Consider the following 13,012-nt stretch of genomic DNA (forward strand, 5'->3'; position numbering starts at 1 on the left):
TCTCAAAACCTGAGGCTGTAGCTATCACCCTCTCTGCAATAGGTCTCCCCAGTCTGCCTGTATACAATGATAAGGGTGTATACAATAGCTGAATGGCCTGTAAAATAGCTAACGATTTAAATTATAACTCCACAGAACAAAAAGAACATGAACAGGCCATTCTAGATAACAGGGCTGGTATTGATTACCTACTGTTACTGCACTGAAAATGATGCCAAGGGGTTAGAGAAATGTGCTGTTTTCATCTGACAGTAGCAATTCAATTAATTTTTTTTAAAAAATCAGAGTTGCAAAAACTTGCTGAAAGGGTTACTCAAGATGGGGCCTGGGATCTGATTGGAAAGCTCACTTTAGGGTTATCAAATTTTACCTGGGTAAAGCAGGTGTTTATTTTTCTGTCTTGTTTTATGCATCCTGACGCTCACTTGTATCAATGTTTACGTCTTTCTATTTTGCCCCAGCCAATCAGAAGAAAAAGACACTAGAGATACCAGGGGCCCTAAAATTAAATTCCCCAGACTGACTTGATAATTCAACTAGTTCTGCTAGAATGGGTGAAGAATGTAGTTATAATATCTTGTGAAAGTGTTCTTAGGAAAAATCTCTAAATGCTAAGATTATCTTGTGTAAACTGGTCGCTGGTCACGTAGACCCTCCAAAAATTTCTATGCAAGGTGTCCCTCACCTCAAGGTTAGGAGAAGCCCAAGCCTTAACTGCTATCTCTCTACTTCTGCATACAGCGCTTGCTTGCTTCCTGCAGATGTCCACAACCACCTTTCTGTATTCATCACACAACTGAGGTGTTTGCCTTTAAAATCTCAAGCAAATCGGAGGTCGGAGTTACTCTCAGCTACTCTGTATGGGACAACCCTAACGGTGGAGAATACAGTTGCATTTATTCAGGTCTTTCTTCAGGTATACCAAAACAACACAAATGCATGCGTCCGGGTTGCTGACATCGAACACTTATGCACTGAACGTGGACATTTCAAGCCCCATCTCTCTACTGTCATATAGAACGAGAATTCTCAAAACAACACAAAACTAAAACCTCTTGCTAAAGAGAACAGACGCCACTCAGCAGCATCTAATACAGCTCCATATTCATTTCCTCTCTCTCCATAGTTAGCCTAAGCTCCTGGTAGTATCACCCTTCTCAGTCTCTCCTCCCTATCTCTGTCTCTGTCTCTGTCTCTGTCTCTGTCTCTCTCTCTCTCTCTCTCTCTCTCTCTCTCTCTCTCTCACACACACACACACACACACACACACACACACACATATCAATTCCATTGTTTCCTTACCACACATATATGCAGACAGGTCCCAGCTACTCTCCCATCCAGAACTGTCTGAACTCCATCCCTATTTGGGTAAAGACCTACCTGATATCTCTTTACAGACACCTAAAAGACATCCTAAATAAACCCCAGCTAGAAGTGTAGGATGTCACCCTTCTCTTGTCACTATTTAGATAGGAAGTAGCCACAAAAGACACTCATATGCTGGCAACTTGACTCCCAGATGGTGGTGCTATTTTGGGAGCTTCTGAAAATTCTGGGAGGTGGGGTCTAGATGAAGAAGTAGGTAAATGGGAACTGTCCTCCGAAGAACCATTTGTCCCAGCTGTGCCCTTCCTGTCAACTATGGAGTTAAGTTCCTCCCCCACATGCTCTCACTGCTGTACTCTGGGCCAAAAAGCACAGTGGCCAAATAACCATGGCTGAACCCTCTAAAACTGTGAGCTAGAATAAGTCCCTCCCTTTAAGTGTTTTGGTCATAGTTATGGAGAAGAAACTCAGAGTAATAGGAGTGATATTATAAAGGCTTTATTCATAGACTTTCTTAGCAGACATTAAATCACACTGTGGTGGTTTGAATAGGAAAGGCCCCATAGACTCACTTGCTTGAATGCCTGGCCCATAGGGAGTGGCACTATTAGGAGGTGTGGCCTGGTTGGAGGAAGTGTGTCACTGTGGGCTCAGGCTCTGAGATCTCAGATGCTCAAGCCCAGGCGCAGAGGCTCACAGTTCTTTCCCTGCTCGACACAGATCAAGATGTAGAATTCTCGGCTCCTTCTCCAGCACATGTCTGCCTGTGTGCTGCCATGCTCCTCACCGTGATGATAATGAACTGAACCTCTGAACTGGTCATGGTCATGTGTGTCTCTTCACAGCAAAAGACACCCTAACTAAGACACACACAAAGTAGAATTCAGCTACGGGAGCACAGCCTCCAAAATACACCCTGTATAAGCAGTATGTTACAGAGGCCTATCAGAGCAAGACTTAAGATGCAAAGATGTAAATGCCTTCCTTGTTCACCAGGCTTGACCTGCCATTAGACTCCATTCCTGTAACAAAGGAGACATCTCTGACCTAACAACCATCTGTTAGGCCTATCCCCATATCAAAGACCAAGCCTCTCACAGACCACCCGGGGGGCAGCACCCAGTAGTTCTCTTCTTGAGAAAAACAAAATTCTGCCAGGTGGGCAAGATGACCCTGAGTAATGACTATTTGAAAGAAAACAACACTGGTGTACTTAAAATACTTCATTAATCTACTGAACCCCTCAGGCTCCCCTGCCTCAGTAGCTCTTGAATGTATTCTCTACTCTGGTGCAAGCACTTTTACAGGCAGCAGGACCCTCCTAACTGTGTCCCTCTGGGCACCATAATTCCTCTGGCCAGAGAGTGAATTAATTACACAATGCAAATGGGATCATGGCAGAAAAACTCTTCAGTAATCTGACTACCTTTCTCTAAAACCACCGCCTACTGCCACCCCCTCTTCCCAAGTCCTTCCATGTCCTTAGCAGGCTGTCATTCAGGGTCTCACCCATGCTGTTGCCATGTCCCCATCTCATCATTCACTGGTTCCCCAAACACACAGATGAGTATCACCTGCTGCAGGAGGCCTTCGGGACTTCCCTGGAGTGCAGGGACCTCCTTGGCAGGGCTCTACTAGCTCCATGACCCCCCCACCCCCACCCCGGGAAGTTCTCAGTGGCGACTTTCGGCTTCTTTGTGTGAGACTTGATTTTATCTGAGAGGAGTCAGAGAAAGACTGCGCTCTCACTCCCAACTCTGTGTCTGCAGATAGAAATAGTAAGAGCAGCTAACAGTGAGGGACCCACATGCCAAGTACTGACATAAGTGTTAGGAACTGGCCACATTCCAGAACCAGGTGAGTTTCCTTCCCCCAGCCTGCCTTCAGTGACCCAGCACCAGCAGCCATGTCACCATCAGTCACCAAATGCCACACTTTTCCCCTGTGGCCATCAGTCGCATATTCTTTATAAATTCCACGCCATCGTGGCCCTCTCTCTGTCTTTCTCTCTTGTTCCGGCTCAGAAGCAGCCTTTCGTACCTGCCCCCTCTCTTGTCTGAGATCTGTTGCAGCGTAGTGTACTCTTCTGTGGCAAAACCCTAATACTAAGTACCTCCCACTTTTTTTCATCTGTATTTCACAATGACTCCATGAGGAAAATACTGTTACTCTCCTCTTCAGAGAGTAACTTATGCATGACGATTCTGTCAATCCCTCAGGCAAGCTCACTGCAGAGGCCAAGAACTGACTGCTACCATGTACCTAACACTCTAAACACTCACTGAATGAATGGATGCATGTATGCACAGTTATTAGTTCATCTCGCATGGGAGCAGAAAATAGATATCAGTGTTCCCTAAAATGTCCCAACTCAGGGTTCCTGTGTCTGGAGCATGAGAAGGAAATCAGGTGAAATGTAAGGGCAAAATATAAGGAGATTTTAGAGGGTGGGGAAAAAAGACCCTAACTCCATACCAGATTGTTAGACATGTTAATCTGAGCAGCTGGGAAACACAGCCTCATCCAGCTCTACCAGGCAACCTGAATCTGACCACCCTCCTTCTTTAGGCCAGCCAAGTGTCCATATTTTTCCAAATCCAGCTCCTTTTGGAGTCAAGATCAGAGAATCTTATTAACCAAACAATTTCTTTATCTATTTTATTGCTAAACAAAGTGATATAAAAACCCAAAGTGTGGGGCTAGGGAGATGGTAAAATGCTTACTGAACTTGTGTTCCATTCCTAGCACCCACAAGAAAAACTAGATATAACAGTGTGCTCTTATAACCTCAGGGCTGGGGAGACAGAGATAGATCCCTGGGGTTTGCAAGTAAACCAGTGTAGTTTAGTTTGCAGCCCCAGATCCCTGTGAAAGATCTTGTCTCAACAACAACAGAGAGAGAGAGAGAGAGAGAGAGAGAGAGAGAGAGAGAGAGAGAGAGAGAGAGAGAAAGAAAGAAAGAAAGAAAGAAAGAAAGAAAGAAAGAAAGAAAGAAAAGAAAGAAAGAAAGATCCCTAGGTAGAACAACAGAGACACTGAAGATATCTGGACACCAGATGTCGCCAGGATAGAAAGTGATGGCTGTTTTAAAATTGAAATGATAATAACCAAAAGGTTTAAAACTGGACATGGTGATTCAAGCAGATGACTGTATGCCCTTGAAAGGGAAGGAGAACTGAGAGTTCAAGGCTAGCCTGGGCAACATAGCAAGATACTGTCCCCCAAAAAAGTTTTACAAGGAAAAAAAAAAACAAGAAATAAGTTTGCATGCACAGCATTTCTGCTCCTTGGTCCTACTTCTTTCCACCATGGGTCTCAAATAGAAGGAACACTGTGCAGGAAGCAGTGCGGGGTCCATCTGGATGTTCCTGCGAGTCAGAAAGTGAAGAGAAAGAAGCACCCATTTTCCTTTCTTTATGGGTGCATCACAACTTCGGTCATGGGATCACTGTCCCTTCTTTAGTGACATATCTGGGATGCAGGAGGTCAGGAAACCTAATCAAGCTAGCAGCTTTGATGTGGACACACTCAGCCCTGGGGGCCCTACTGCAGGAGAGGAAGCAGGTCCAATACCAGCAGAGTGCTGCTGGCAGGGCTTTTCTGATGCTGCCCAGGCCTCAGACTCCTAAGAGGCAGACAAAGATTAAATACCCACAGGGCAACAGCTAAGGCTCCTGTGTTTGCTCACGAAGGAACAAATATCACTGCCAACAGTGAGGTTTGCTAGACTGGTGGTCCCAGCACAGAATTTGTTTACTTATTTATTTACTTTATCTATCTATCTATCTATCTATCTATCTATCTATCTATCTATCTACGGAATCTTAATCCTGCCTCAGTCTTCTAGGTGGCTGGGACTGTACGTGCTCAGTGCTGTGCCTGGCTAAAGGCTGTGCTCAATTCCGTTTTTATCACTATATTTATTAACAGGAATTTTGGCAAGAACATGCCTAAAGTTCCTGTTGGTTTTGAGAAATCAGCATGTCCGCTACTCAGAAATACTTTAGGGAAGGACTTAGGAAAGCCATGAAGTAATGCATGGCTTCTGATACACAGTCTATATATAGGCCCCTGTGGCTCTGGTACTATGTCCTTTGCTGGCACAGTGTTTTATAGCCACCTTGAACTCTGTGTGTATCCTTGCTTACTTTGCCCAGCCTTCCACCTTCTCCCCCCTTCTTCCCTGAATGCCCTGTGCTCTGCTGTCTCTTGTCCAAAATTACAGGCACAATTGCATGGGAACAAGGAAAACCAGAACCCCACTTCCCTAGACCCTAGGCAGCTCCATCAGCGCACACTATCAGTGTGATGACTATATAGACACATCGCAAGGTTGGCCAGGGGATTACTGTCCCTTCTTCAGTGACATATCTGGGACCCAGGAGGAGGTGAAGAAACTTAAGATGACAGCTTAGATGTGGGTACACTCAGCAATGGCGCCCAGACTGTAGTTGTTTCCATCATGTGCACAACCTATAGGAAAGAACGCTTTCTTACCTGAGAATTCATCAGGCGAATGGTTGTTTTCGTGCCCACATCCTGTTGGAAGTTGGCTACTGGTGCCCCATTAAACCTCAGGACTGCATCATGATTATCTGTAAACCACAGGAAACGGAAATAGGGGGTGAGTGCTAGCGATATGTAGGAAGAGAGACAGAGAAGAGGAAGGAAGGCACAGGGGCGACCAAAATACACGCCGTTTTTATCTTGTGATATTATAGTGTGAGTGTGGGACTCAGAGAAGCTCACAAAGATGATCACCTGTCTGCCAGCCATTGCAAGAGCTACAATGTGTATTAATTTTGAGGGCCATTCACTGGCACCAGTGTGCTGAGATGCAACAGAAAAATGAATGGGACCAACACGCCATTTATAACAGAATGCTTTCTCGGGTATCAAAGGAACAGACTACACACACCCTACCTATCACCCATAAATCATGTTTCTAGCCCTGCTACATTGTGCTGACTTTGTTTCACATGTGCAACATAGCCATTGCACTCTGAGAAGCTTACAGTGCTTAGCTAAGTGCCTGGGTGGGACACACTATGTCACCCAGGACAGCCATGAAGTATCTGTCCCATTTTGAAACCTGAGACCCACAAAGCCACAAATCTGCTGAGGTAGAAATGAGTCAAGCAAGTCATAGTGCAACTTCAATTCCCAAACTGCAGGGCAGCTGTGCTTTGCTTTTTAATTAAGTGCTTTGTTAGAAATAATATATTTTGTTAACTCTAGTCAAAGTCAGACAGACCACCTCAAAAACACATAACTTGGTCCCTACCTTCTTTAAGCATAATTTGCAAGGTTTGCACAAGTTTCTGAACCTAACATTTGACCAAACTGATGGGGTGAGAAGCAATGGCGTTTAGGTGCTATCCTAACCCCAAGCCTCTGGATCCTATGAAAGCCCACCCCATCCTCGCTTGCTCAGACAAGTTTAGGGTTCACTAGCAAAATCTGCACCAGATTGGACACCCTCTATTGTGTATGAGGATTTGGTTACAGCTGTTCAATATCTACTGAGATAAAATGAGAAGAACAAATGCATTCAGATCCATGGCAAATGACCGCGAAGGAGGGTGCCTCCAGAATTAAGCAATGAAAGTCTTCCTCTTTATTTCAGTTCATATCTATTTTTTTGAAACCACAGGAATCCAGACACCTTATTCACAGGAACAACAGAGCTTAATTCCTAGACAACATGCCTTTGGAATGGTTGGGAATGACACAAGATGAGCAGAGTCCAAATCTTATCAGCTTCCAGACAGTACTCTGCCAGGAGGGCAGCAGGTCCACCCTTCCACAAGATAGAACAGATAGGTTCCTTAGAACCAGGCACAGGGTCAAAAGTAAACAGTAGAAACCACAGGAGACACAGACCTGTCAGAAACTGCACTTTGGCTACTTTCCCAATCACACATCCCAGGAGCAATGAAAGTGCTGTTTACAAGGCTGAGTTTGAGAAATGAATCCAACACCCAGGCCTTCCTGGAGCTGTTTCTACCCCAAGGCATGCCACCAGCAGGAGCAGGGACTCAGGATCCCAGGAAGGACACTGTCACCAGCTGTACCCTGCAGGAGAGGAGCGCCACCTCTGCTAACATCCCGCCAGCAAAGACTAAGGGGGGCAGTCAATGGCTCCCCTCCATTCTGCTTCATGCCCTGATCTCCCAGGACTGCAGGGAAACAGCAACACCAGAGTCAGGAAGTCCCACCGTCTGACAGGAGCTGAGATTTTTGATCCCAGAAAAACCACAATCACAGGTCATCCTAGGGGCACTAAGTGAAACTGAGCTGAATTCCACCTTCCTCCTTCTCAGATGCAAGCCAATGCTCCCCTGAGCTGGTTTCAAATAAGTCAGAAGGCAGGACGTACCCATTGACACAGTCCAGAACTTCAACCCCCAGAGGCAAGTGGGAAGGGGACAGGAGCTGGGATTGGTGGGAAAGACGGAGGATCCTCATCATAGAAAGTTTTGGATAGGACCTTGATGTTGAGCATTGGAAAAGATGATCATTGCTTCATGCAGAAAATACCGACTGAAGACCATGCTATGCTGGGCACAGATCTAGACACTGCAGACAGTGATATGGACAAAACACACAAGGACCTTGTGTCTTACTGCGTGAAAAGGTACACATTGCAATTTATGTCTATCACAGACTATTGTACGTTCCGCAGACACCCAGGCTTTTGATAATGTGGCGGTTCAGAACTGAGACTGGAAGAACAGTCAGGCCCAGCCAGGAGAAAGCACTGCTACTGCATAGTCCAGCATAGGCAGGGAACTGGCTAGGGCAGTGCTTCTCAACCTCCCTAATGACACGACCCTTTAATACAGTTCCTCGTGTTGTGGGGATCCCCAACCATATTTTCATTGCTGTTTCATAACTGTTATTTTGCTACTCTTATGAATCATAACGCAAATATCTGTGTTTTCCGATGATCTTAGGTGACCCCTGTGATAGGGTCATTCACACTCCCCCCTCAAGGGATCGTGACCCACAAGTTGAGAACCAGTGGGCTAGGGACAGGGAGACGAAGAGAAGAAACGAGATATATAGGTCCGCACTGATTCCTGGGGATCTTTCTGGCCTAACCCTTTACCCTTCTCCAGACACTGGGCCCCACATCCCAGCTTGGGGCCTGAGAGGAGTTGGGGAAGTCTTGGGTGGAGGGTGTGAGGTTACCCCTAGCTGAGCTTATAGGGAAGAATGAATCAGTTTTCTTTAAGGGTGTAGCCCCTAGTGGGTAGACCAGCTGCAGTGGATGACCCCACACCCATGAGCATATGAGCAACACAAACTGAACTCAGCAAGTTATTAAAACAAAAAGAGCACTAGAAGTTAGGAGGAGCCAGAGATAGATCTGAGAGGAGAGGGTGTGTGTGTAAATATGATCAAAATAAACTGTGTGCATGCAGGAATTCTCAATCAACAAAAACGTGTTTTTGAAACTGAGGGGCTGGAGACATGGCTCCACAGTTAAGAACAATGGATGCTCTTCCAGAAGGCCCAGGTTCAATTTCTATCACCCACATGGCAGTTCACAACTATGTGTGTAACCCCAGTTCCGGGGATCTGATGCCCCACTTTTAGCCTCCATGGGCACTAATTATGCACACAGTACATAGGCATACATGTGGGCAAAACACCCATACACAAAAATGAAATTTAAAAAGAAGAAAGCAAGCCAGGCAGTGGTGGCGCACGCCTTTAATCCCAGCACTCATAGGCAGAGGCAGGTGGATCTCTGTGAGTTCGAGACCAGCCAGGTCTACAAGAGCTAGTTCCAGGTCAGCCTGCAAAGCCACAGAGAAACCCTGTCTCAAAAAACAAACAAACAAACAAACAAACAAACAAACAAAGGAAAGCAGGTATGCCAAGCACACAGTGAGTACACAATATATCATACTTATTGGTGATAGTATGTGAAAAACATGCTATTATTTAGAATAAAATTCCTAACTTATCTACATAGCTTATACATGCAAATCCACTATCAGCAACAATAAAAGGCACCCGTGATGATGGAGCCACCGTAATTTGATTTATGGGACTACTGGAGGCAAAAGACATTGAGGCGTCTCTCTGGTGAACAACCAAAGCTGTGTCTCCGCCTTCCTAGTGCTTTGACCCTTTAATACAGTTCCTCATGTTGTGGGGACCCCCAACCATAACATTATTTTCATTGCTACTTCATAGCTGTCATTTTGCTACTATCATGAATTGTAATGTAAACTGATATGAAGGAGATCTAATATGCAACCCTGTGGGCGTCACCACCCACAGGTTAAGAACCACTTCGCCAAAGTCCTGGACAAGGGTTTAATCCAGTTCCTGGGGATATTCCTCCACTGGATAAAAGTGGTAGCCTCTCAGATGACCTGGGCTATATTGTTAGAAGTATCATGAATGAAGCATCATTAGGCTGAACAGTCATAACATGCCCAATAGCTTCAATTCTACAGCAAGTCTCAAGCCTTAGTATTTCTGGCTGCTATTCTGTGGTGTTGATGAGTTTGTGAATGAAGCTGCGGCTCCAGTTTACAAGGACTTTTGCTTCTGCTTTAACCCTGAACACAACTTTAGCCAGACAATAACTTGATGGAAAGAACTTCAGTCATCTAACCATCCTAGCCATGCCACTATTCTATAGCAAACGAAGAGGAGAAATGGGAAATTGATTCTATTACACACAACAGAATCCAATCACATTTACTTTCTGGAAATAAGTCCAAAGAAACCAAAAGGGCAAAAGCTAAAGTTGGGGTAGGGCTGGCCATTTGGGGGGCCTCGTTAGAATCACAATGGACTTAGGGATTCAGAGTAACCTGTTTGGGTCTGCATTCCTTCTCTGAAAGTTATGTCTGGTTTCAGGCCCTGGCAGTCACCAGAGGAAATTAAAAGGAGTATATGACCTCACTTTCTCCAGGCCCCCAGTCTGATGGCAAGGCTTTCTCTACAGCCAGAGTTCTCTCAAAATAACAGAAGTAAATGGCTGTGTACACGTTAGTTAGCTCTCAGTTGCAGGTTTGTAATGTGAACAGACTTTGGCTCTTTATTAGCTGTTAGCAGTTTCATGAATAGCAAAGAAGTGTATTTGGACCTGTGGTCTCTTTCAATCACAGAATGCTCTGAGCATCAGGACCATGACCAGAAAAAAGGCAGACAGGCTTGCAAGTACCTCCTGGTAGCTTTGCAGGCAACTTTAAGGATTCATACAACACCTGGTGTTAGCCTATAGCACGCAATTTAAAAGTTCCAGTTGGAAGGCTCATCAGCTAACAGCACGTAGTGCCCATGTCTGGTAACCTGAGTCTGATCTGCAGAATACACATAAAGGTGGCAGAGAGAACTAACTCCACAAAGCTGTTTTCTAACCTCCATACCATACCCAGTACATGTACACACACACACACACACACACACAAAAATTCTGCTGAAACATATATATATCCTGTTTTCTTTTTAAGCCAGGTGAGACTTAAAAGAATTTGCCACATATCAGAATCACACCTAACGAGACAGCTCAGGGGGTAAAATGCAAGCCTGTGGACATGAGGCCAAATTCTCAGTACCCACCTGAAGCCAGACACGGAGATAGGAGAATCACCAGTAGCTAGGAGGCCAGCTAGCCTGGGGTACCCAGCAGGGGCAAACCACAGAAAGACCCTGTCTGATAGATGGTGATGGCCAAAGCCTGAAGTGAAACTCTGTGGCACATGGCTGCCTGCTCTCCACACGATTTTAGACAAACAAACAGACACTTAGATACTGAAAACAAAGTCAAGTTCTATGCTACAAACATTTTCAAAGGTCAGCTGTAGGGTTTTTGTTTTTTGCAGCACAACTTTTTTTTTTTTTAATGGAACACTCCATTGAGCACCAGTTTTTGAAACAGATAGAAAAATATTCTAATGGAGAAAATACAGTAGACCTCCAAGGGATGTCATGGAAGAGAGAATAGAAAGATTGTAAGAGCCAGAGGCCAGGGAGGACTGGGGAAAAGCAGTAACCTCCAGATATTGGCAGTCACTGCACTCATATGCTCCCAGAGTCTGCAATTACTTACCCAAGACCTACAAACCATCAATAACCTCAAGTCAGCATGGGGAGAGGGGGGGAGTGACAAACACAATGACACTTGAGATCCCACCCCTAGGGGAAGCTCATGGCTTCCATGTGAAGGACTCAGATTTCTTTAGGGGTGTGGAACCTGGTAGGTTGATGGAGCTACAGTGGAAGACCACATCCATGTGCATACGGGCAGCACTCATTTGACTAAGTGGGTTATTAAAAGAAAAGGGGGGGAGGGACATGAAACTGGGAAGGGGATGTAGAAGAATGAAAAGGAAGGAACAGGTTGCATATGGTTAAAATAAATATACTGTATACACATGTGAAATTCTCAATTCTTAAAACTATATTAAAAGGAAAAAAAAAGGTTTAAGCTGTGGTCCCCGTCTTTTTAGACATCTTTGGGGGCATTTTCACTCCAAGAAAGACAGCTGAAAACACAGCCTTGGGACAACTCTGCTGTTCCTCTAAGCTATGCACGGGTTCTTGTTCAAGGGCCTTGAAATTCCCCAACCAGACCCAGAAGCATCAGCTGCTCGGAGAACACTCTACATACCAATCTCTCTGCCCAGCTGAGAGGATTTCAGAGATCCTGCGGAGGAGACGACGGCACACCTGTGCCATGGCCCAGCCTTGGTCCTAATGTTCTCCTTAGGCAGGTAACCCGCCCATTCAGTAGTGTTGAAGGGAAAATCTGTGGCCTCTATCATGGATACGTTCACACGGTCTCGAAGGCGGCAGCGCAGGGCCTCAGCACTGAACTTGACTCCTGGCCCTGGCCCCTTGTAGGACACTTTATATTTGTTCATGTTCAGATAGTTTTTCAGGATCTTTTGCAGCCTGGGGTTGAGGTTTTTGGATGAGGAGTTCTTGTCCCACACCTGGTAGGAGGGCTGTGGTTTGACCTTGGCTGTGACCCTGGCATGACTGAGAACTTGACTGTCCTGCTTAGGGTCTTGTTTGCTGCTTGAAGACATGGACTGGGAACCAGACCGCATGGCCAGCTTCTCCAGGCTCCTGGTCACCTGAAATTCCTTGGCTTGCAATTTAAGAGCCTCATAGCTCCCTTTCTTCCACACACAGATGAGTGCAAACAGGAGAAAGGCCAGGATGAAGTAGCTGAATTTTTTCTTCAAGTTGGTGTGAATCATAATGAAAGGTACGAGCAGGAGAGCCACGGTTGCGTGCAGGAACCAAGCCTAAGAGAAGTAGAACAAAGGGAAGAACGATGAAGGAGAGGATATCCAGAGTGCCATGCAGTGTGGTGATGAGCCAAGCCAAGGATGTAGCATAAACAGACTTGAAGTCCAGCCCCAACTGCCTCCCAACAGAGACGCAGCCTTGAGAAAGCCAGGGGGAAAAGAATAAAGAGCCTTAGTTTAGGCTCTGAATATTGACAGCATTCCTCCGAACTCCTCATTGAGCCCTGAACGTTTATGCATCTTTCCCCGCTTAGTCTATGCACCATGACTCTTGACCTCTAGTGTTCTGCTCTAGCTCACTCAAGAAGCTTAGAGCAGAGCCTGTCACATCTTCCACTCTTACAGCCCAAGCTCTCTGTGAAACAGAGAGACTAGTCTATACACAAGACCCAGATTCT

General features: G+C 45.5%; 1 protein-coding gene across 1 annotated transcript in view; it reads right to left on the bottom strand.

Moving 5' to 3' along the window:
• The window catches only part of St6gal1 (ST6 beta-galactoside alpha-2,6-sialyltransferase 1), a gene marked incomplete at both ends in the record, with an annotated part of 37,920 nt that extends 25,357 nt beyond the window's left edge, over positions 1–12,563 (bottom strand). Inside the window, 2 exon segments of the mRNA NM_001246815.1 lie at positions 5,827–5,924; positions 11,969–12,563. Coding sequence (NP_001233744.1) covers positions 5,827–5,924; positions 11,969–12,563 — 693 coding nt within the window.
• Between the last annotated feature and the right edge of the window lie 449 nt (positions 12,564–13,012).

This window comes from Cricetulus griseus, chromosome 4, assembly GCF_003668045.3.
Source record: "Cricetulus griseus strain 17A/GY chromosome 4, alternate assembly CriGri-PICRH-1.0, whole genome shotgun sequence".
NCBI classification, from domain to species: Eukaryota; Metazoa; Chordata; class Mammalia; order Rodentia; family Cricetidae; genus Cricetulus; species Cricetulus griseus.